The 22677-nt window shown below is 39.9% G+C and overlaps 1 protein-coding gene across 15 annotated transcripts in view; it reads left to right on the top strand.

Moving 5' to 3' along the window:
- Nucleotides 1-22677, top strand: part of CADPS2 (calcium dependent secretion activator 2) — a 318019-nt gene that overhangs the window by 144063 nt on the left and 151279 nt on the right. For all 15 annotated transcript variants that reach the window (XM_074168769.1, XM_074168768.1, XM_074168766.1 and 12 more), the window contains exon 7: nt 14781-14892. In XM_074168769.1, the coding sequence (XP_074024870.1) occupies nt 14781-14892 (112 nt within the window). The remainder of the gene's footprint in view (nt 1-14780; nt 14893-22677) is intronic.

Raw genomic sequence — 22677 nt, 5'->3', positions numbered from 1 at the left:
TGATACACTCTATGTCATTATCAAGATCGTCAATGAAGATGTTAAACGGAAATGTTCCCAACACTGAGCCCTGGGGAACACCACTTGTGACCGGCCGCCAGCTGGATTTAACTCCATTGAGCACCACTCTTTGGGACCGTCCAGACAGCCAGTGCTTGATCCAGCAGATCGTATGCTCACCCAGGCCATGTGCAGCTAGTTTTTCCACTAGAATTCTATGGGGAACAGTGTCGAATGCTTTTTGAAAGCCCAGGTAGATAATATCTACAGCCCTTTCCCTTATCCAATAATCGGGTCATCTTGTCATAGAAGGAGATCAGGTTCGTCTGGCAGAACCTGCCTTTCATAAACCCATGCTGACTAGGCCTGATCCCCTGGTTGCCCATTATATGGTTTGTGATGACACTCAAGATGACCTGCTCCATACCTTCCCTGGTATTGAGGTCAGGCTGACAGGTCTATAGTTTCCTGGATCCTCCTTTTTGCCTTTCTTGTAGATGGGTGTTACATTTGCCACCCTCCAGTCCATTGGGACCTCATGACTTCATATAAATCATGGAAAGCGGTTTGGCGAGCACGTCTGCCAACTCTTTTCAGCACTCTTGGGTGTAGCCCATCCGGTCCCATAGACTTGTGTGCATCCAAACCACGTAGCAGGTCACTGATCTCTTCCTTTTTAATTGTGAGTCCCTCAATGCTTCCATAAGAGTAATAAGAAAACTAGACACAATGTTCTTTCTTAAAGGGGAAAGACCTAATTAGAGTCCCAGAGAAGACAGCACAGTTTTATCCTGACTGTTCATCAATAAGAAATGTTTTTTAGTTTCTTATTACTTTTAACCCCTGTCTGTTTTCTCTTTCTTTGAGTAATAATTTTGTGAGTTTATACCAAAGTGCTTCATTTCTTTCTTTAACAAGCTAAATAAAGCACTGTTTATGTGTATCTTACATATAACGTGGTCATTCTGAATAATATAGTTTGACTGAGCTTAAGTCATAGACAATTTTACAAACAGATCAGTTAGCTTCACATGCAAACCCTATAAAATTTTTATTACTGCCTGTGAGATATTTCTTCATTCCTTCCAACTGTTTCCTGCCTTTTAGCCTCTCCAACATAGCCCGTGACCTTTTCTGCTGGAGATCAGTAAGCAGAGCCTTCAGAGGACCCCTTCAGTCGTATGAAGCTTTGCATAACTTTGTTGCTGTGACGCCACAGGGGGTCATCTTGCAGCATCCAGTGCTAATTTCATTTTTCAAATGTTACTGATGTGGCTTAGTTTTTAGTCTTGTGGAGTCTGGTGTCCACATGTTTTCTTATCATTGATTTTTCTTCGTTCTGAATATTAAATAACATGGTTTCTTGAAAGTGTTGTCTTTTGGGTATGTATAATCATGCCTAAAGATAAAAGATGGGAATATGCTATCTTTTATCATGACAAGTGACATTCTGTTGTCACATATTTATGCAATAGAAAAAGATCATATCTTGCATGATGAGAAAATTTTAATGGAGCCAGAATATTCTTCATGTAAACGAGACAAGTTGATCGTAGTTTGCTACCAGTGATTGCATAACCTTATGAAAAGGGCTATTATATATTAGAAGTGTGTGAAGAATGCATGATTAAATATCTGACCAGAGAAGGCAGGGAACCTCCATCAAGACTGCACAAATAAAGTAAATGCTGCTCATATTCTTTTTATGCAATATTCTGCCATCATTAATTTCATAAAGTATTTGAAGTATGAGTACTTGTGGATACATAATTAAAGATTACTTAGCAAAAATTTTATAGAACAGTTTAAAAAAAAAAAAGAAAAGGCTTACATTCTAAAATTTAGGACTTCTTTAAACAACATGGTCACTCATGAAAAAAAAAAACTTTTTTAATAGAATGTTTTGTGGATATGGCCTAAGATGACATTTCTGAAGCGAAAAAGGTTAGACAATATTTATAACCTGTGACAGTCACGTTCCAAGCATCAGCTGGTTTTATTTCCTCATCATAGTCCCTGGAACTTTCTAATTTTTATTTTTGATTAAGGGAAACAAAGAGATGATCATACCTACAACTGTCACCTAACTTGTGGTTGCATGACAAAGATTTACAGTATGTGAGGAAAGAGAAAGGACACCTACTCTTTTTTTTTTTTCCAGCTGCTACTGCTCTGTCTGGTACATCTGCATAAATGAGGTTAATTTTTTTACTTTAATTATACTGTTGGTTTTCAGTAATCATTCCTTATATTGTTTGAATGTGTAGGAGTCCATGTTATTGCTCTTGCATGGGAGAAAAAGTAGAATGAAAAAGTTGTTCCTGGCTTGTATTGGTTCGAGTCTTAAGTATAAAACTAGAGACTAAACACTGGAAGAAACGAGGGACAGAAACACAGGTGTTTGCTGATCAGAGAGGCAGTAATCGAACTGGCCTGTTGCTGCCGAGCTGACCAACTCTCCTTAGGGTGTGGAGGGTTTTTCTGTTGTTTGTCTGGATGCTTTGTCATTGAAATGAATAGACTTGCACATGGGGTTTTTACAGAGGGATAATGAGATTGCAGTTTCACAGTGCCTGATCTAACTGAGTGTAGCTTTTTGTTCATATGCTTCCTATTGTATCTTCTGAGGATAAATCCTCTTTAGGATTTAGCTCCTTGAACAAAGTGTTTTACTTGATGGATTTCACCTGTTCTTTTGACTATTACCTCTGGAAGTTTTTTACTCACAGATAAGTGCAGTGAAATCCAGCGTTCATCTTACAGAGGGTAATAAAGTAGAATTGTTCAGCCTACTTTTGGCATCCAGACTTATTTTCTTTAAAACATAAATACATTTTATGCGACATTTACAAAAGTGAGGTTGTATGTTAGAGAACCTCTGTGTATTATTAGTAACATCTTTTCAAAGGCTAAAGCCTGAGCGACATAATTACGTTGATGTGGACAATGTTGAAAACCTGGTGAACGTGTGATCTTTGAATAAGTATTTTGGAATTTTAGGGAAGCTAGTGGGGTAAGGATCATGACAGGAAACAAAGCGTGTCATCTTTCATAAATTAGGTTTGATATGGTTGCATAATAAAGATTATTATAATTTGCTCTAAGATTCATCTTTATATCTTTAAAGGATAAATTCCATCATGGCTTTCATCTTGTCATATGTCAGTAAGTCTTTCTTTTTTGAATTGTCATGATTGAAGCAATTCACAAAATAGGGTGGAAGAAATTACTTTTCAAAAAATTGGATGCTATGAGCAAATACCATGTATGTCAGTCTAGTATCCAGCTGTGAAGAGGAAAAAAGAAATTGCCAGTAGGAAATTATCTGATGTTTTCATGGTTCTGCAAAATAAAATATGGAGAAGAAAAAAATACACATTTATCCCAGCCTGTGCTCTGGATTAATGATGGAAAAGTTTCACAAAAGGAATATGGATTCAGCTGAAAATTTACATGACAATTTTATTCAGTTATTCTTGATGCCTGATCAATTGCTTGCTTCTTTAAAGAATGGAAATAATACCTAATCAGCTCAAATATAAAGAGCAGTATGATATCCACAAAAAAAAAAAAGATACAGGATTTCTAAAATAAGTAAGTTTCTATGTTATGTTCTGTCATTGATCACTATTTTATATTATCTAAGAGACTTTTCACCTCTTTTATTGCAGAGAAATGTGAATTACATACCAACTCTTAATATTAAAAGAAATTTGAAACTCAACTGGATAATAACCTGAGCAACCTGATTTTAACTGGCCTTGCTCTAAGCTGGGTTTGAACTAGATGACTTCCAGTGGTTCCTTCCAGCCTAAATTTTACAGTGCTTCTATGATTAACTCCCAAAATATTCTGTCGTAAGTCTAGCTACCTAAGGGACTTGTGAAAACCAGTGCTGTTAGAAGGGAATATTCACTTGTCAGAGTGTGGCATAGAAAAATTGGGATGAGAGGAGGGAGGAGAGAATTAGTTGGTTGGAATCTCTACTGTATTTAGATGGTTAGCAATAAACATAATCCTTCTGCCACCAGGGCATATCTTTTTTTCATTTTCTTCACCTTAATCTTTTTGATTATTCTGGCTAAATCCTGGTTGTTCTCCTTGCTCCTGTGTGCTCAGCATGCTAATAATTGACTGAAAGCAGCCAGGATTTCTGCCCTGGTGTGATGTTTGCACTTCTGAAGACTGTAGCTTTGGTGTGCTGCCTTCTGCTGTGACGCTTAGGCCCGAGGCAGAAAGCTGGTGGGATGAAGGCTTTACAATTAATAGGTTCTCTGTTCAGAGTTGGGATATTAGCTCTCCTCATCTAGTGTCCCTGCTTGAAAGAATAGCTGTTTAGGGGTGACGTCTTTTAAAACGTATAATGACATTATATGTCTCCTGCAAGACAGATACCAGTGTTATTTCATAGTGCGTTTTGGAAACCTTGGGGATTGAAGATACGTGTCCCACTGTTATCCCTTTCATTATAACAATCAGGACTCAGAGAAGGACTGTTTACGTGCTCCTTAATGTACATGATATATCTGTTTCCATCCTCATTCTCACCTTATCCACAGCAAATGTGACTAGTATTTTGCAGACAGCCATAAGCTTTCTCTAACATTGTGCTAAAGCATCTATACATGTGTGATCCAGCTTCAAACCGGAGGGTATTTGGCTATGGATACTGTGGTGCTGAGCCAAAGGCAATTAAATCCTGCTTAGAAAAAAATTGTTTTGGATCAGGCTAAGGCTTATACTAATATAGCTACATGGTCTCTGGCTGGGCCAAAGTGAAGGCAAAGGCAGCTTACATCTGCCTGTAAAGTATCATGTAGAGGGATGGTGGTCTGTCAAAAAAAAAAGATGGGGTTGGGAAGGATTACCTCAAATTTTACCTCCAGTCTCCTTCTGGAATAGTTTGGTAGATTAGATTCTAAATTTGTCATTCAAAGTGGTCTGCACCTGCCTTATCTTTGGAAAACTGAATTATTTCTTGTGGGCAATAGTCAACGTGAAAACAATTTCTTTGGATTTCTCTTAAATTTTGATATGATCAGAATGTCCCATTTTACTTTTTTAAAATATACTTTTCTTGTGTCTTGGTTTGAAGAGACCTTTCAAAAATTTGCTTATATTTATTGTAAGCAATATAGTACAGGTACATTCAAAATAACTGCTAAACATTTGACTAAATACAGTGTTGAATTGGAACAAATTTTATGGTTTTATTTAGTTTTGGTTTGTTGCTTTGGGTGAAGAGAAAGGTTTAAAAGAAGTTTTAAAGGGTTTAAAAGAGTTTTTGCTTTTGCGCCCTATTCAGGCTAAAAATACTTTGTACATCTTAAATGCTCATGAGACTCAGAAAACTGTTTGTCACTGCACCACGGGCAGACTCTTCTTTGCTGTCACTGTGTTAGTACGTGCATTGATACTCAGAGGTGTCAAGAGGTTCAGTACTTTTAGAATACAGAATAGTCCACTGAACAGATGAAGGAAAAAATTAATAGATCTTGAAATTTCTTAGTAACTACTGAGCATATAAGGTATGAATCTACAGGTTAATGTGCCTACTTGAAAGCCATACCAGCAGATTGAGTGTAGGAGGACAGCAGAAACAAAGGCAGAATAATGTAGACAGCTGATAAGAATAGTAGGAGTCAAAAGGAGAAGTAAAAGGGGTTTCAGAATAAAAGAGAATTGGTGTGAAGCCAGATGGAAAACCGAAGTTTTCTGATTTGATACCTGAGTTTTCCCTGATAAACTGTGCAGGCTCAGATAGGTCAGTCTATTTTGTGATTTGTTTTCCCACATCTTTAGACTGAGATGACATCATCTGTCTGCTTCATCAAAGTACTGTCAGTTTATCAACTTTTGTACAACATTTTAAAGGTTGTAAGTGTCACAGGAATACTAAATCACATGAAATAAATAGGATTGGCAACTTTTTTAACAACATTGTAATGGATTCATAGCTATGTTTTTCAAGGCAAAAGTGAGTTAAATATGGATATAGGAATTTTGAGAGCATAAATGGCCGTGTCTTGCCTTTGTGTGCATCACCAGCCCCTGGCTGGGTTTGAAACTTGGTGGGAAACGGGAGTTAATGCCTCCCATGAATTCTTCACACAGTATGTGCGCAATGTATCCCAGCGCCTGGCAGTGTGTCAGTCTTGTTACATACCCTTGAAAGTCTTTACCCTGACGTGTCTTGGTTGCCTGTATGGAAAGTGAGATGGGGAAACAAGACTAAGTAATAATTTATTCGTACTGTTTTATGTTTGTGATGACAATACTTGTCATAATAGCATTCTGTAGAGTTAGAGTGCACTGTTCTCATTTTCAGTGTAGAAACCCTAAATGAGTGTTTTCACTTAATTGCTTATTATGGATTGAACCACTCTTCTAGTTTTCCTTTCTGCTTTGTATTAGGCACTTTTTTGTTTTAAAGAAAAACTATTCACAATTTTGGGGTGTTTTTTACAATTTTTTTTTTCAGATATGAATAGTGTTTTATGTTTAAAAATAAATACATGATTGTGTCTAGCTCATTATTAGCTCTGTGATAAATAGTTAGTAATTTTGACTGTTAATTCCTTTATTTAAAACAGTTTTTTACCAAAAGCAAACTCTGAAAAAAACCCACCATATGATCAAATTATTCTTTTCTCCCTTTCATACTAGTCTAGTTGTGAAAAGGGGCTTTACAATACAGCAAATCCATCAAAACACTGTATCCTTGCTCTTGATGAAGCAAGAATCCGATTCAGAGCTTTCAGTTCCTCAGAGCAGAGTTCCAAGAAGAGTTTGCCAACGTTTTGTAAGAGCCAGCCTAAAAGCCTTTAATTTTTCTGCTGAATCCACAGGGAAAAAAAACACCCATTCAGTCTTTCTGAGTGACTATACTAGATAGTGATTCGACAATGCATTCAGAAATTGGATGCTGAGCTGTTTAGCGTGTGCAGCTACAGGTGCTGAACACCCAACTTATTTCTATAAGGGAAGTGCTGAAGAGATGGGTGGTTAGTCTACGTTTCAAACCGCTAGTGTGCTGAGTCAAAAGTTCCTACGTAGATGGAAATAAATGAAAAATGATTTAAAAAAATAAAGAAAAAGTAAGGGACAGTAGTGTAGACCCTGCTTAGGTAGCATCAAAGGTGACATGACACTTAAAGGCCATTGTATGGCTTTCCATCCTTACACCAAAATTTTCCTTTTTTCTGTATTACTCCTTCCTACTGTCATCCATCGCTGTAGAACAAATTATTTTTTTCATATCTACATTTTGTAGTTTTAGGAACACTTTGATGGGAACTTCAGAGGTAAAGTCATTACTACTGTAATGCTCCTTCACTAGCTGACAGCCCTGTGAGAGTATTTATGCAAAGTATCAGTTTTTCTGTAGTAGGGATTATAAAACAATAAATCTGTAGTTCCCAGCAAGATTTCTGCATGAAATAGTGAATTCACAGTAACACGGGGAAGACCAGAGTCAAGACATACAAAAGATTAGATGACTTCAGTGATGAAGGGCCAAGATACTTGGCCAAGCTCATGGTTTAGTTTGCCAGTGTGGGCTTTGTCTGTGCCTCTACTGTAAAAGAACATTATGATTTGTTTAGAACCTTTTTTATGCGTCGCCTTTCAGCTGCAATTTAATGTGCTTGGTCTGATGAACAAAATTATGCTCTTTGCACTTCCATCAAAATAAATGAGTAATTTTCAAATAGAGAAATAAGAAAATGTAGATTTATTTTTTTTTCCCACAGGAAAAATATTTGCAACCTAAAGCACATTTGAAGCATTGTAGAAATGTACTAACATACAAACTCTTCCCCTTGTGGTTTCAAACTTGAATTCCAGTTCCCACTGATGTAATTGAGAATATATATATAAATATATATTAAACAAAACAGTGATTGTGATATTGCATACAAGGAATAATCATTACCCCATTAAATCCTTGATGCTGCGTAATAAACTTCTGTCACTTGTGCAGTAACGTTTCAACATCTCTTTTCAGAAGCATTCATTAAGGGGAGAAGCGGGAATGTTTGTGTTATTTTGTAAGGTGTGCAAAAGACAGAAAATGGACATGCCTTTGGGTTGTATGAGACAGCTGTTAGCGATAAGGCCGTGATTTCTTGTGTGGCATCCTGGTGCCAGTCATTGCCAAACGGATGGGTATTTCTGTGCTCATAAGAAAATAGGAAATTATGAAATTTTGCCCATTATTAGTGGAGAAGAACTAGCAGCAATTAGTAACAACTAATACTCTCTTTGGGAGTCTCAGTAAAAAAAGCCAAAATCAGATAAGTATGGATTTAACTCTATTTTTGTTTGGCTGAATGGAGCCTTCGCATCAAATTAAAGATTTATTGTCAGATCGCTGTGGGGTAACTTGTGCTGCTGGTAGAGCGACTTGCTTGCTCTCTCACGTGTTTTCTCTCTCTGCCTGTATATGTGCAGTTGCAGTTAGTAATATGCAACGCTTCATAAACTCCACATTCACACAATACTTTGCTGACAACAGAATGTTTGTCAGACCTGGATTTAAGGTGTTTTGAACTATATTAAAGCTTGAGTGTAGTAAGGTGTGTCAGGGAGGTGCTGTGAGTCTCGTCTGTCTTTTTGTGTCCTGGCCTTTCATCTCACGACTTGCTCTGTGATTATCATTTCTAACCTGAAAATTATACATACCTAGTTTTCTACTGTTAAAGTATGTTCCTAAACAAAGTAGAAACAACAAAGCCAGTACAGATTCTTGAAACAGTTGAGACATGGAGGTGTTATGGAGACCTGAACATTGTACTTCCAGTCCAGCTCAGCGATGAGCGAAAATGAAGTGCTGGTAACTCTCTTAGTCCTGTGAAGCAGTAGGATGCCTAACAAACTGGGTTCGGTGGGTCTTCCTGCTCATCCTAGCTCTGTAGCACATCCCTGTGAATGAGAATTAAGAATTAAGAAATCTTTTGAGGTTGATTTATGCAGTAGATTAAAACCAAGAATCAAACCTGGAAAGATGCAAAAGGAGGCACCAAGGAGACAAATATACTGTGATACTGGTTTCAAAAAGGGGAATATTTCCTAATGGCTGAGGAAGATCAATTATCGATGGTGCAAAATTCTTTAGACTTCATATTTTGTCAGAAAGAAAATGTTCCAATAAATAGGGCTAAAATAAAATTTCTAGATGTTTGCTTGGAATAATAAATTTTATAACATTCAGTCCCATGTAAGACTGGAGATTTAAGATCTCATAAAGAAAAGTTTTGACTAACAGAGACCATGATTAGAGTGCAAAACCTTGAGAGAGAACTTTGCTGTTTCTGGTATATGAAATGTGTTCCAAAATGAAGTAGAAAAATAAATTTGCTTAGACTGGGTTCTGTGACACAGTGATAAATCTTTACTTGAAATAAACATCCACCTCCCCGCTGGTAGAGGATACTTTGACAGTGAAGGGAAATTAACTTTGGCAAAGGACTCTGTCAATAATTATGGTATCAGCGCACGTACCTCTGACAGAATCGTAAATATGGTAAAAAGACTGGGGCTTATGGTTGAAGATGATCAAACATCAAATCATTGCAGTTTCTGTAGTAAAAGAGAATGAGTCGGTGAAAGCAGAAAAGTTATGTCTACAAAGGAAAATGATGTGGAAAAATGAGAGCATGAAGAGGCAGGATTAGGGATTTTTTTATACTTGGTGGGTTTAGAGGTCTCAAGTATGCTACACGGGCTGCAGCTGACAGCGCAGTGAGTGACACTGCAGCATTTAGCACTGAAATTATTGTTACTTTTGACTACTTTTCTGCAAGATTTTCAAAAAAACAGTAATGGGATTTTTTAACAATATAAATAGTGCATGAGATCCACACTTGTTTTGAAAAAAACTTTGCACTTTCCATCTAGCCACATTCAGGACCAAAATCATTCACATTAGCAACAATCATTCGACAGATATTCATAGATCAAGGGCTCCTCCAAATGTGTGGAAGTGGCTGATTTGCTGTTTCCATAGCTTACATATATTTGGTAGTTAAAACATACGCTATTACAAATATAAAGCATTACATTTTTCTTATGTTAAGAATTATTAAAGATATACTTCTTGTAAATAGCAATTTCAGAAATTAGGTGAATTAATTTACCTGTTCTTCCTTCTCATCTTCCTTCTACTGTTCAGTATCTCCATAGCAGAGCAAGCTTAAAATAAACTGTCTGCAACATACTGTGCCTCAAATGAGATCAAAGTGGCACATACAATTTCCTTCTGTTTTCACAGAAAACCAAGTTACAACCTAAAGGTTCGCCTGCTCCCCCAGATAATAAGTAAAAGTCAGCTGTAGGATTTATTTTCTTGCAGAAAATATTTCATTGTTGTTGCTATTGAAAGTTAAAATATAAAGAAAAGTAACTTTTCTTTATTCAGTGCTCAAATTCTGGAAGCCACATAGTTCTAATTTAAAAAGTCAAAAAGTTGTTCAATTAAACAACTAAAAAGTTATTCAGTCTTATGAATAATATGAACAATCTTTTGCATGGTAGTTGACTTTTAATCTGTGGATCAGAGACGTTTCTGAGAAGTGTTGTATTTTCTCCAGGAAAATATCAGGGTGCTACCCCAACCTAAAAGAAAAATACAGATTTGTCTGATCTATACCTAGCAGCTTAGCTTTTAAATTTAATGGAAATGTTCCACTACAGCTAGTCCGATGAGATCAAGCAGATGTGAGAACAGGAAATATTAGTGTTTCAATAGGTATTCATAAATGCATTTGACAGAACATGAATGTGTTTGGGAAGAAAAATGTTAAATTTTTGAGAAACTTAGTGGATATAATTATATTAGCACATCTGTGACCATCTGCTCTACCAGATAATTCACTTCCAAAGACATGGTCCTAAGAGGCAATGAGAGTTAGCTGAAGTCCCGATCAGCAAGGAGTGTGAAGGAGCATGGAATGTTTCCACCGTGAACATTAAGGTTTAGGAATAGATTCAGACTATTGCTTTTCAGCCCAGGATTTTCATTTACTGCTGCACATGGAAAAACGGGGGGAGAAAGATGTCAGTCAAGGATAGTGATCAGATCTGGTGTTAAAGATGATTTCCAGTACTACATTAGTGGGTGACACTGGGTGAATGACCCAGTGTTAGTCCCATCCACATCAGTCTCTCATTGTGCATCTAAATTAGAGAAGAAGCAAATTCTGTGAGGCTCCCTGGGCAAGGTTCAGGTGTGCCCCATCCCTCCCTGCTCTGTCCTGCAGGAATGGAGCCTGGGGATGTGTCCGTGGAGAAAACTGCACCACTTTCTGAGGAAGTCCTGGAGCCAGATCCTGGAGTGCCCAGACACCAGCACATGCCGTGGCATGTACCTGCCCCTCAGCTTGCAGAAGCTGGGCAGCCCCCCAGTGATGCTCTCTTCATTGAAAGGCTGGGTCTCTTCCCTTTAGTCAGCATGACTTCTAATTTCTTCTGACTGTCAGTTAATGCTGGCACTAGGTCTTTGAAGAGAGGCTTTTGCTTTGTTTTGTTTTCTGTTTTTAACAGAGGCCTCTCTTGATTGTTTGGGTGGTCCTATCCATTGTGGTGTGCACAGTTCAAGGATTCTGGAAGCTCAGGGACAAATATATATATCCTGGTGCCTGAGGAAGACAGTACAGGTAACAAAGTGCTTGGGTTGTGTTTGAGATTGCAAGGCAGCGTTCTTCCTACATAGTGGGATCTGGAGGGGGAGAGGAGACTGAAGATACAACTATCTCATCTTTTATGAAGATGCTTTCTCCTTGGAAATCTCATTTCTGTATTGTGGCAAAACCTGCCCCAGGGACCAGTGCTGGGAAGAGCAGCAGTGCTAGGCATTGTCTTGTACTGTGACTGCAGCATCTATCATCAGATCACGAAACAGGTTTTCTCCCTCTCAGGAAGGTAATTTCTCGTCAGAGTCCCTGTTTCAATTACCGCTTTGGCTGAGATTAAGGCTATGTCAGCCACACAGACAGAGTGAGCATCTATCTAATTCAGACAAAGCAAAGCAGACAGAATGCAACGTCAGATTTGGTTAATTTTCAGTGATTCTCACTTTTGTAGTCTGGAATGGGTTCAGCCACCTGTAGGACTGGTTTATACAGAACCACCGCTTTCTTAAAACTTGGTTTTGATTGCATATTACTTTCTGGACTTTATCTTGATTTCTGTAACTCATGTTACTCGGAAGTATTTCTTTAACCTACTAGATCCCTTTGCTGGAGGATTATTACTCTGTTCCTTTCCAACAGTGGAGAGTCCATGTAAATTATTCTTGAATGGTAAATGAAAATGCTGCTTTTTGAAAATTAGGCCCTCTAGGATTTTAGCTTGTATAATACATCCTTTTATAGACCTTACTCTTAAGGTAACCTGTTTTCTTTATTTCTGTAGTTTCTGCTAATCGTAATATCTCAAGTAGTAGTGGGAAAATGAAGAGAAACTGGAGCTGTGCTTACTTTTTGCATTTTGTTTGTGCTGAGTAATGTGGGCCTGTCAGCCTGACCTCGGTACCGGGAAAGATCATGGAGAGGATCATCTTGAGTGAGCTCTCACGGCAAGTGCAGGGCAGCCAAGGGATCAGGGCCAGTCAGCATGGGTGTATGAAAGGGAGGTCCTGCTTAACCAACTTGATCTCTTTCTATGACCATGTGACCTGCCTCCTCGATGCGGGGAAGGCTGTGGACGTTGTCTACCTGGACTTTGGTAAGGCCTTTGACACCGTCCCCCACAGCGTTCTCCTGGAGAAGCTGGCGAATCATGGCATAGACAAGTGTACTCTTCACTGGGTAAAAAACTGGCTGGATGGCTGTGCCCAGAGAGTTGTAATTAATGGGGTGAAATCCAGTTGGCGGCTGGTCACCAGTGGTGTCCCTCAGGGCTCAGTTTTGGGGCCAGTCTTGTTTAATATCTTTATTGATGATCTAGATAAGGGGATTGAGTGCACCCTCAGGAAGTTTGCAGATGACACCAAGCTAGGTGGGAGTGTTGATCTGCTTGAGGGTCAAAAGGCTCTACAGAGGGATCTGGACAGGTTGGATCAATGGGCCAAGGCCAATGGGATGAGGTTTAATAAGGCCAAGTGCCAGGTCCTGCATTTCAGTCACAACAACCCCGGGCAACGCTACAGGCTTGGGGAAGAGTGGCTGGAAAGGTGCCCAGCAGAAAAGGACCTGGGGGTGTTGGTGGACAGCCGGCTTAACATGAGCCAACAGTGTGCCCAGGCAGCCAAGAAGGCCAAGGGCATCCTGGCCTGTATCAGGAATAGCGTGGCCAGCAGGAGTAGGGAAGTGATGGTGCCTCTGTATTCGGCCCTGGTGAGGCCTCACCTCGAGTACTGTGTTCAGTTCTGGGCCCCTCACTACAGGAAAGACATTGAGCTGCTGGAGCGTGTCCAGAGGAGAGCCACCAAGCTGGTGAGGGGTCTAGAGAACAAGTCACATGAGGAGAGGCTGAGGGAACTGGGCATGTTTAGTTTGGAGAAGAGGAGGCTGAGGGGGGAGCTCATTGCCCTCTACAACTACCTGAGAGGAGGTTGTAGAGAGGTGGGTGTTGGCCTCTTCTCCCAAGGGAATAATGACAGGACCAGAGGAAATGGTCTGAAGTTGCGGCAGGGGAGGTTTAGATTATATATTAGGAAGAATTACTTTACTGAGAGAGTGGTCAGGCGCTGGAACAGCCTGCCCAGGGAGGTGGTGGAGTCGCCATCCCTGGAGGTATTTAAGAAACGTGTAGACATGTCACCTCAGGGCATGCTCTAGTGCCCGAGATTGTTGGTTTGTGTCTGTTTGTGGGGTGTTTTTTGTTTTCTTTGTTTTTTTTTTGTTTTGTTTTGTTTTTGTGGTTGGACTTGATGATCTCAAAGGTCCATTCCAACCATGAAGATTCTGTGATTCTGTAATCACAATCAGTATCATCAATGCAATGAGTACCATGCAATTGTTTAGGAAAACAGAATAGCTTGTCGGAGGAAGTTGCAATCTAATTTGTGTAACTCTCCTCTTTTATGTACCACTGGCACACAGAGAGGGGGAAAGGCTGACAAACCGGGTGTCTTAACTGAGATAAGAGATTAACAACTATAAGTTTGTCTCCCTAATTTAGCTTCTCTAAAAGCATGAAGCCTTGTGGCAGTAATTATCTTGCAGAGCTATAGTCAGTCTGATAGATAACATTTTTTTTCCATTTTTTTGCATTTGTGTTTACATTTTTCCTGCATGCTTGTACTAAGTTGTAACATCTCATAAAACATAAGGTTTTCTTTTGGCAAGTCTCTTACTTTCTGCATAGTTTGGTCACCTAAATTTAAACGTATAAATATTTTTTTTTTAGAATTGAAAGGTGAGTCTTTGCTGAATTAATTTGACTCGTATGCAACAAGATAGTGAACGTAATATATTTAATAGAAAAAAAAAATCTTATTTTTGCTTTCTTGCTTGGTTCTGTTTTTCCCTATGCAGATATAATTTCAGTTCTTTGGGTTTTACCATTAACAAATTTATGATTGATTTTTTTATGACAAAAGTCATACAGGAAAATCCTGATTTGTCTTATCACAGAGAAAAGCCAACTTTCCCATGTAGATATTTCATCTTGGATGCTCAAAAATGTACCCCCCTCTCTCTCCCGCCCTCTCCCCCCAAAAGTTTGGAAATTAAGTTCTAGGAGTGCATTAATAAATATTCTGTGCAAAAAATTACAGTCCTATCCCCCTCAGGACTATCCTCTGCCCCAGTTAAAATCTGTTCTTTTATTTATTGCAGGTGGGGAACTCAAGGAGATTTCACCACTACTCACCCTCGGCCTGTTGTCAAAGTAAAACTCTTTACAGAAAGCACCGGGGTGCTGGCACTGGAAGATAAAGAACTGGGAAGAGTGAGTATTATGTGTAGAAACAAGAAATATGTGAGAAAGGATGCGTAGGAATGTGAGTATTGATAAAACATGCCATAAAATGGTATAAGGTATTCAGTACAGCACCTGCTCTGCTGCAGTTGTGCCAAACAGTGCCTTTTCTTTTAAAGGGTGACTTTTCATAACTCAAAACATGGTATGTTGACTTGGATTGCCTTTCAGAAACTTGCATCAGGGATCCATGACGGTTCTCTGTCTTGTTTAAAACTTTTTTCAATTTCTAGGTGACCTACTGATGCTTGTACCTATTCAAATTAGGAGTGAAGAAGAGAGAGAGAGAAGACTTGGTGTGTAATAAATATAGCAAACAATTGGGGAAAGGGAAAAAGGACTGAAGTGACGGAAGGAGTGAGGGAAGGAGCGATGGAGATAATATTGTCAGATTGAAATAAGAGTTCCCACTCTTGTACTGTATGACCTTTCCTTCCCTTTTCACATTTTCCCTATCTTGACAGGATCATTTATCCTTCTTAGGCCAAAATTATGTTGTAGAGAGTGCAATGTATCATAGAAAGAGGAGGGTAGTGTGGACGAGGCAGAGAGGGTCTGCAAATCTCGGACCCCCCCCATCTCCTGTTGAAATTCTCCCCTCTGACACGTTAATGCATGGAGGAGAGCTCATGTTTTAACGCTCAGTCATGCTCCTTCTCACAAAGACAACTTATTGGGAAGAGCAGGGCTCTTCCCCACTTTGTGTCCTCCAAGTGCAAGTGGCTGCACAAAACCAAATTCTCCCACACATTGGGTCACTTGTTAAGGTCAGGACTGTATCCCTAGTATAAACACTTCTTACCTCCTCTCATGTCCTTCTAAGAGGCCTCCAAGGTCACTTGGTCAAGGACAGCCGAGCTGAAGGTGGGGTCTTCATGGGGAAGGTCTCCAGTAGGGGTGACACACTGGCAGGAGCAAGGCAGGTGTCATGGCAGATACAGCAGAGGAGCCACAGGGGCACAGCTGAGCAGCCCAGAGTCAGCAATATCTGGATTCAGAAGAGTAAAGAGACACTGAAAGGGTGGACTCAGGGGAACTGCATAGTGCTATTAAACACAGAGAAGTTTCTTCTCTGTCTCTGCTGACTCAGTCCTTTCAAAGAAGCAAAAGGAAAGTCAGTGCAAAGGTGCAGGGCGCAGTGGAAAAGTGACTACGTGGCCTTTGTGAACAGTAGCCAGCATAGTCATTGCCAGGAATCGAAGAAGAAACACTAACAGAATAAAAGGGCTAAGAATTACGAGTGTTAACAGGATGCAACATTAAATAGCCAAAGTTCTGGTATAAGCTTGGTCTGCTTTCTTGCGCTGCAGGTTGTCTGAGTTTCTGGGACAGAAGGATAAAAGATTTTAAATGCTTTTAAAGAATGGAAACATTTCAAATGTAAAATACTGAATATAGCTTTTGCCTTAACTGCATCCTATGGCCCCAGATGGTTTGTTTTGTGTTTTTTCCCTGTGTCTTCTCGCTTCCCACTCCTGGCTGCCTTCTGACACATCTCTCTTTGTCAGCTAGCCCAAACCAGTTTAAAGAAGGTAATAACTTTCCTTTCTTGGTTCAGAGTGGTGGGGGGAGAGAGAGAAAAATAGGTAGTTGAGAGGGGCTAGGGCTGAGCTTACTGCTTGTGTTGGATGGAGTCTGACCCAGCTTTATCAGAAACAAAGCAAGGCATACAAAAGGTGAGGGAGGACAGAGCAATCTCCTGTTCCTGTTGCTGATTCTTACTCTCCTTCAGTAGAGTCTGCATGCTCTTATCAGATGCTCTGAGGTTTGACAGTTTGTACCAGAATTAGCTATTAAAATCATCACTTTTTGCCAGGTTTTTTCCCTCTTTGTCACGAAGGACAAAGGCCATCACCTTTTTTCCCCTTGTATTAAAGCTTGTGCTGAGACTGGGCATAGCAAACAGAAGCACCTGAGAGATGCATGGATACTGATTTTACATTTTAAAATCCCTTCCTGATTTACCAAAAATGCCAGTCCCCATCCTTGCCTAAAAGTACCTTCTGTAAAAGATAGGTCTGTACAAAATAAACCTCCCACAATGACATTAGGTACAGTACATGGTCCTTAGCAGCGGAAAAGAACGTGAAAAAGAGCATGTCAGCTGCGGTAGTAGCCATCAGCCTGTTTGTGCGTCTGCTCTGTCCTCCTGCATTTCCCAGGTCTGGCAGTACCCAGGGTTGCTGACAGACATTGCCAACCTATTTGAGTGGTGGTTGCTCCCCCATTCAGGGGAGATTGGGAGAATGCTTGACAGAATTTTGACCAAAAAAAAGAATTAAGGTATTGTGTACACTCATGGTATACGTTTTAGTTTTCAAAGGCTTCTTTTGTTTTCAATGTCTTCATTTTCTGCTTTGAGAGATTTAAATTCAGGTGGCCTTTAAAAAATTGCAGGGTCCCACTAGATAAGTTTAATTCTAATAGAATTTGGCAACTTTATGCCTGGTCAGTACACTGCAGTGACTTGCAGGAGTGCAGCTGATTCAGGTAGGTTTGTCATGCTCTCAAAAGGCCTGAAGATATTTCTGCTGGTATTTTTTCTGTACTTAAAAATTCAATTCAAACCTGCCCCTTCTGAGGTAGGCTTGCTGTGGACATTAATTCTCCTTCGTCATGTACTTTCTTCAAAGCATGTGTCTTGACCCAAGACCACTTTTCTACATTATTGAAGTTTGCATTTCCCATACCTTGCAGTTATTGTGAAGGTTTTGTCCTGTTTAATTTATAATTAGAAATAGAAGGTGACATCAAGCTACATGATTTGAATTTCAAACTTCTATCACATACCAGACGGTTTCTTTTGCCACCAAAGGATCAGCTTTTTCTGAAAGCAGATCTAAGGTGTGAAATGTGGAGCCAGCAAAGGTTTCCCCAGAGCCGCAGAGGAGAAGGCATTTCCATTGACCCCATCAGTGCATGGCAGTCTCTCACACTTAGGAACTTCAGATGCAGGCCCTAATCTCGGCATGATGGCACCGCAGCTCCTCGGTTTAAGGAGAAGACAATGCTGGTTTCCAGAAGTAACAATGGCATGTTGGAGCAGAAAGGATGCAGGTTCGTGCTTTCAGTAGAGAGGGCAGACCATACTTACAGCTTTATTTACTCCCTGTTGGGAAGCAGAGGCTGGGGGCTGCTCAGCCTCTACTGCAGAGGTCACCAGGTGAGCACCAAGAGACAGAAGGGTTGTTGTCTGTACTTAACATCTCCTCACTTCAAGGCATTTACGATGTGCTTAACCAACAGGAAGTAGTACTTACTATGTTGCTTGTCTGGCATTGCTCTCTTCTCTAAAAAGAAACCCCAAAATAAATCCAGTTGTGAATACCAAGAGGAGATTTTGCTTGCTGAGGTATATTCTTCTGGATCCCTGCTGACTGCTTTAAGTGTCTTCAAACAAAAATCAAATCTTAACCTTTATTCTCTGTTCTACACAAACTGGAGGACAGTTGGAGAAATTCAGTTTTCCACTGAAAGAAAAAAATGGAAACAAGTGCTGTACAGGAGGGGAAAGGATGTTATTTGGATTTGGGTTCTGCAGAACATGAGCTTCTGGAGTAGTGCTCTGTCTGTGGTTGTGCAGACCTCCGCATACAGTGAGCCACTGAATTTAACTTCTAGAAAGTGAGGTAGGCTACATCTTTGAAGCTAATTTTTTCTAATAAGGAAATGTTAAGAACTTACTTTATTCAAATATCTTTGAAATGTGTGGCACAGGTTTTGTGTGACTGACACTGATCTGACCACTTCAATAATTTTTCTGTGTGCTTACAGAAGGCAGAATTGATGTTTGCATTTGTACATGCAACAACTGAGGAAGCACGAAGAAACCTTCAGAGTTTGGAGTAAATAATTCTGAAAAAGCAGCCTGGTGGTTTCTGAAACTCAGGGATCTGACACCACTTTTCCTTGTTCAGTACTTTGTGTATGAAGATATTCAAACCCAGTAATTCAAAGTGACAGCCGTTGTCCTTGCTTAGCACACATGTGAATACAATGTGAGAACAGCAGGTGGTGTTTGAATGCTGATACTTTTTGAATATAAGAATATTTCAGCCTTGTCGCTTTGACTATTCAATTAAAAGAGAACTATTGTCTCACAACCTGCTTGTCACAGTCAGCGGCAGACAGGAATAATTAGCTGTGCAGTTATGGATTTTTTCGTTGGTGCTGTTACTCTAGTTTTCATTTAAAGACATTATAAAATAACTCTACTGGCTGGGTACCCGTACTCACATGATTGCTTAGTTTCTGAATGCCGACTGCACCAGGCATGCTGGTTATCTTCCGTGTTGTGTTCGAAGGGCCGCTGAGCAGAGACGATTTCATACTGTGAATATTTTAATTTAAAGCCTGCCATCCTAGGGAATGTTTTTGACCATCACATTTTGAAATTACTGAGATTTTGCAGGTCTGAGTTTTTCTGTCTTTTTCTTAAGTCTGGAAAATGATAAGAGATCGCTTCCACTCCCCGACCAGTCTGCCTGTCAGCACCCTGCTGTGTCTGACTGGAGTGTTATTGTTCCCACACTAACAGGGATTTTCTCAGTATCTTCTCTGAGAATGCCTCTCATCAGAAATTCTTGAGATATTTTCCATTCAGGCATACCCTCTCTTACATCTGGGGGAGAGGCTGTTTGGAAAGAACTCAAAGGCAACTTTTATCTTTTACTAACATCTATTAAGGTAAGTGTTCAGCTGGCAGCATCAGCAGAGGTCCATTGATTGCATAAATTGCAAAGCCTTCCCAGTTCTTTGTCAACAACAGTATTTTAGATAGCTCTCTCACCGTGCACCTGTTCAGTATTTGTTTGATTTTTGTTTCTTTTTAACCATCTTTTACCTAAAGCCTTGTCTCAGTGTCTCAGCTGTAATACAATCATAGCTGGAAAGTGAGAGATCACTCAATAGGTGAGATGATGGAGCTTGTGTAAAATACTCATAAGCTCCCTTGGTGATCAAGATCTTGTTAACCCTTTCTTTAGGGGTTCCCTGGGTGAGAACTTCTCTAAGGGAATTAATTTCAAGAGAGCCACCTCCTTTTCCCATTTCTACCTCCAACCTTGCCCCTTCCCTTGAGCTTCTTTTGCTTCATCCTCCAGGCAGTAGTTCATCACAACTTCATGCTCAGGGCATGCCAGTGCAGTGCTGTGCTTGCCAGGCTGCTGCTGGGGCGTTTGAGGGAACTTCACTTCTTGTCACACTGACAGCAGCTTCTGGCTCTCTGACAGTAACCTGTCTTTGGACAAGGGGCTGGCATAACTCAGAACAACTCCAAACTTTGAAGTGAGGGGAGAAGGTGGCTTGAGAGGAGTCAGTAGACATTTCTAGTCATCTATTTCCAAACCAGCTTCAATAGTTTTTAGCCTGCAATGCTATTTTCTAATCAGTAAAACAGTGTATGTTTAACTAGGAAATTTTCTGATCATCTTTGCTCAGACAATGACCAGCAGCATAAATTTGCATGTGCCAGATAATAATGGGTGCTTATTTTTTAACATAAAATTTGCCTGTCCTCTCTGCTTGTACTGGCATCTTTTCAAATCACTACATTTTACAACATGAAAGAAAAAGCCCTCCATAGAATGAATTAGTCCTATAGTGTGATGAAAGCTTCAACAAATGCAGCTGAGGGAGCATATGATCTTACGTCCTGGGCCCTCGCTGTTTTTCACAGTTTTAAATAATCACAAAATGAGTTAGAAGTGTCTCTGGTAAACCACAGGAGTTAGAGAATTTCTTTCTCCAGTTCATCATGAGGTTCCTTGCATGACCACGAGTGTATTGTTTATTCTGAACAAAGCTGGCAATGCTGCTTTTGATTAAGGCCTTGTGACATAAGATTCGGTTCTCAATTGCTTGTAACTTAGCCAGACCTTAAGTGCTGAGGCTAAAATTTTGCATCCTAGGTATGGAATAAGACAAAAAGAAAATGTGGGTTTGGTCAATGGCAAAAAGAAATCATTTGTAGCACCATTTGTGATCTGGAAGAGCACATCAGGCACGGGAACTTCTTTTTTCTCATAAAATCTTCTGGCTTTCCCGTTGGTGACCATAAAGTTTGAAGAAGAGACAGGAAGCTGGGTGCCAGAAGCAGCAGGAGCTCCCTGGGGTGGCAGGGAGCAGGGCAGGATGGGGGACATTAGGGCAGCCCCAGGCATCAGGCACCTCTTTGGGGATGGGGACAAGTTGAGGGTTTGTTCTGCTTTTTGAAGATGGCCCAGGCTGTGTTATGAAGAAGAGACTGTTGATGGGCTGCATCTTTATTTTCTTTAAGCTTGTGTGGTGTGAGCTGTGCTGAAGGCAAGATAAGGGTTTTCTGTAATAGCGTGTTAAGTGTCATCTGCCTCTCAGCCCGGGCAATAAGGAGCAGCTGCAGATCTTCTTTGCTTTCTTTTTTTTTTTTTTTTGCTTGTGACAGTGAGCCAAAGCTCAGTGTAGTCTTCTCAGAATAACTATGATTACCAAGGTCTTGTGCCCAAAGTCTGAGATCTCAAAACATGTCTTAGACCACCCCAACTTGTACATTCTGTCTTATTTCAAATACTTGGGTCAAAAGGGTGGGTAACTCCAGCGATTGTGTTCAACTCTTGAATATCATGGGGTTTGGGTGGAAGTATGGGATGAGGAGGGGAAGGATGGGATGCAAGGACATGACTTGGCTGAAACTGAACTGAGCTGCAAGTGTGGGATAGGGGAAAAAGTAGAGTTTATCTTGACTCTTGATTTTTCTCTTCTGCTTACAACTTGCCAGCCTGCTTGCCTCTTAGCTGCATTGGTCCCTTCTGAAGATTGCATTTTCTTTTGATAGCAGGACAACTGCAGCCAGGGATGGTTAGCTTGAGAGCTTTATCTAAACATGGGAATAACAATAGGAGATATTTCTGCACAGCGCTTTTGACTCTTAAGCTTCTGCTTGGTTATCTGCTCTGAGAAAGCAAAATTGTCCCAAGTTTGGTTTGTTTGAGCTTTTAGAGTATTTTGGACAACTTACTTAACTTTTCTTTCATACCTTTAAAAGAAGATACGATCAGTGTCCCAAAGATAGAGGAGAGTTAATAGTAGTTTGGCTGGATTGGCTGTTTGGCTCAGGTGTACTTCAAATAACTTCTATTGTGATCCAGCTGGGGACTTAAATACACAACTGAATCACAGTAAATGATGGTTAGTTAAGACATAAAATGATATTAGCTTCATATCTTTCAACCTGTCATATTTTAAGTCCAGCAGAGAAACATTTTCAGTCATTCATAATTAAGAAACAGTATTTTGAGGATATCACCTCGTACAAATCCATAAATCAATGTGTTCTTTTGTAATATTTCAGATTTCTGTGTTTATTTTACGTCAAAATGAGGAGAGGCATAAAGTGAACTTGACACTTTTTCAGTTAAAGTGTGGTCTAAGGAAATGTAATACTAGATATAATCGGGCCACATGGTCTAGTATTTTTAGTGATCATGAGGTGATTGAATTTACTGAATTGTCTCAACCCACACGGTTCTGATACTATTAATTTGCCTTAAATCAGCTGAAGCAATGCGGTGCAGAGTGGCTATGTTTGGTGTGTAGCATTCTGGTCATGAATAGTTCATTACACTTTTTAATGCAGTTTACCTGATTGAGGTTAGTGGCCAGCCCAACCCAAACCACGAGAACCTGTTAGTTTACTCATTGCAAACACAGTCCTAGACTAACAACTCATAGTTCTCTGTGCTGCTGCTGAATAATCTGCCATGGTGACATTCACAGGTA

This window comes from Numenius arquata, chromosome 2, assembly GCF_964106895.1.
Source record: "Numenius arquata chromosome 2, bNumArq3.hap1.1, whole genome shotgun sequence".
NCBI lineage: Eukaryota > Metazoa > Chordata > Aves > Charadriiformes > Scolopacidae > Numenius > Numenius arquata.
The sequence above is the reverse complement of the archived record's forward strand: the minus strand, read 5'-3'. Positions and strand labels throughout refer to the sequence as shown.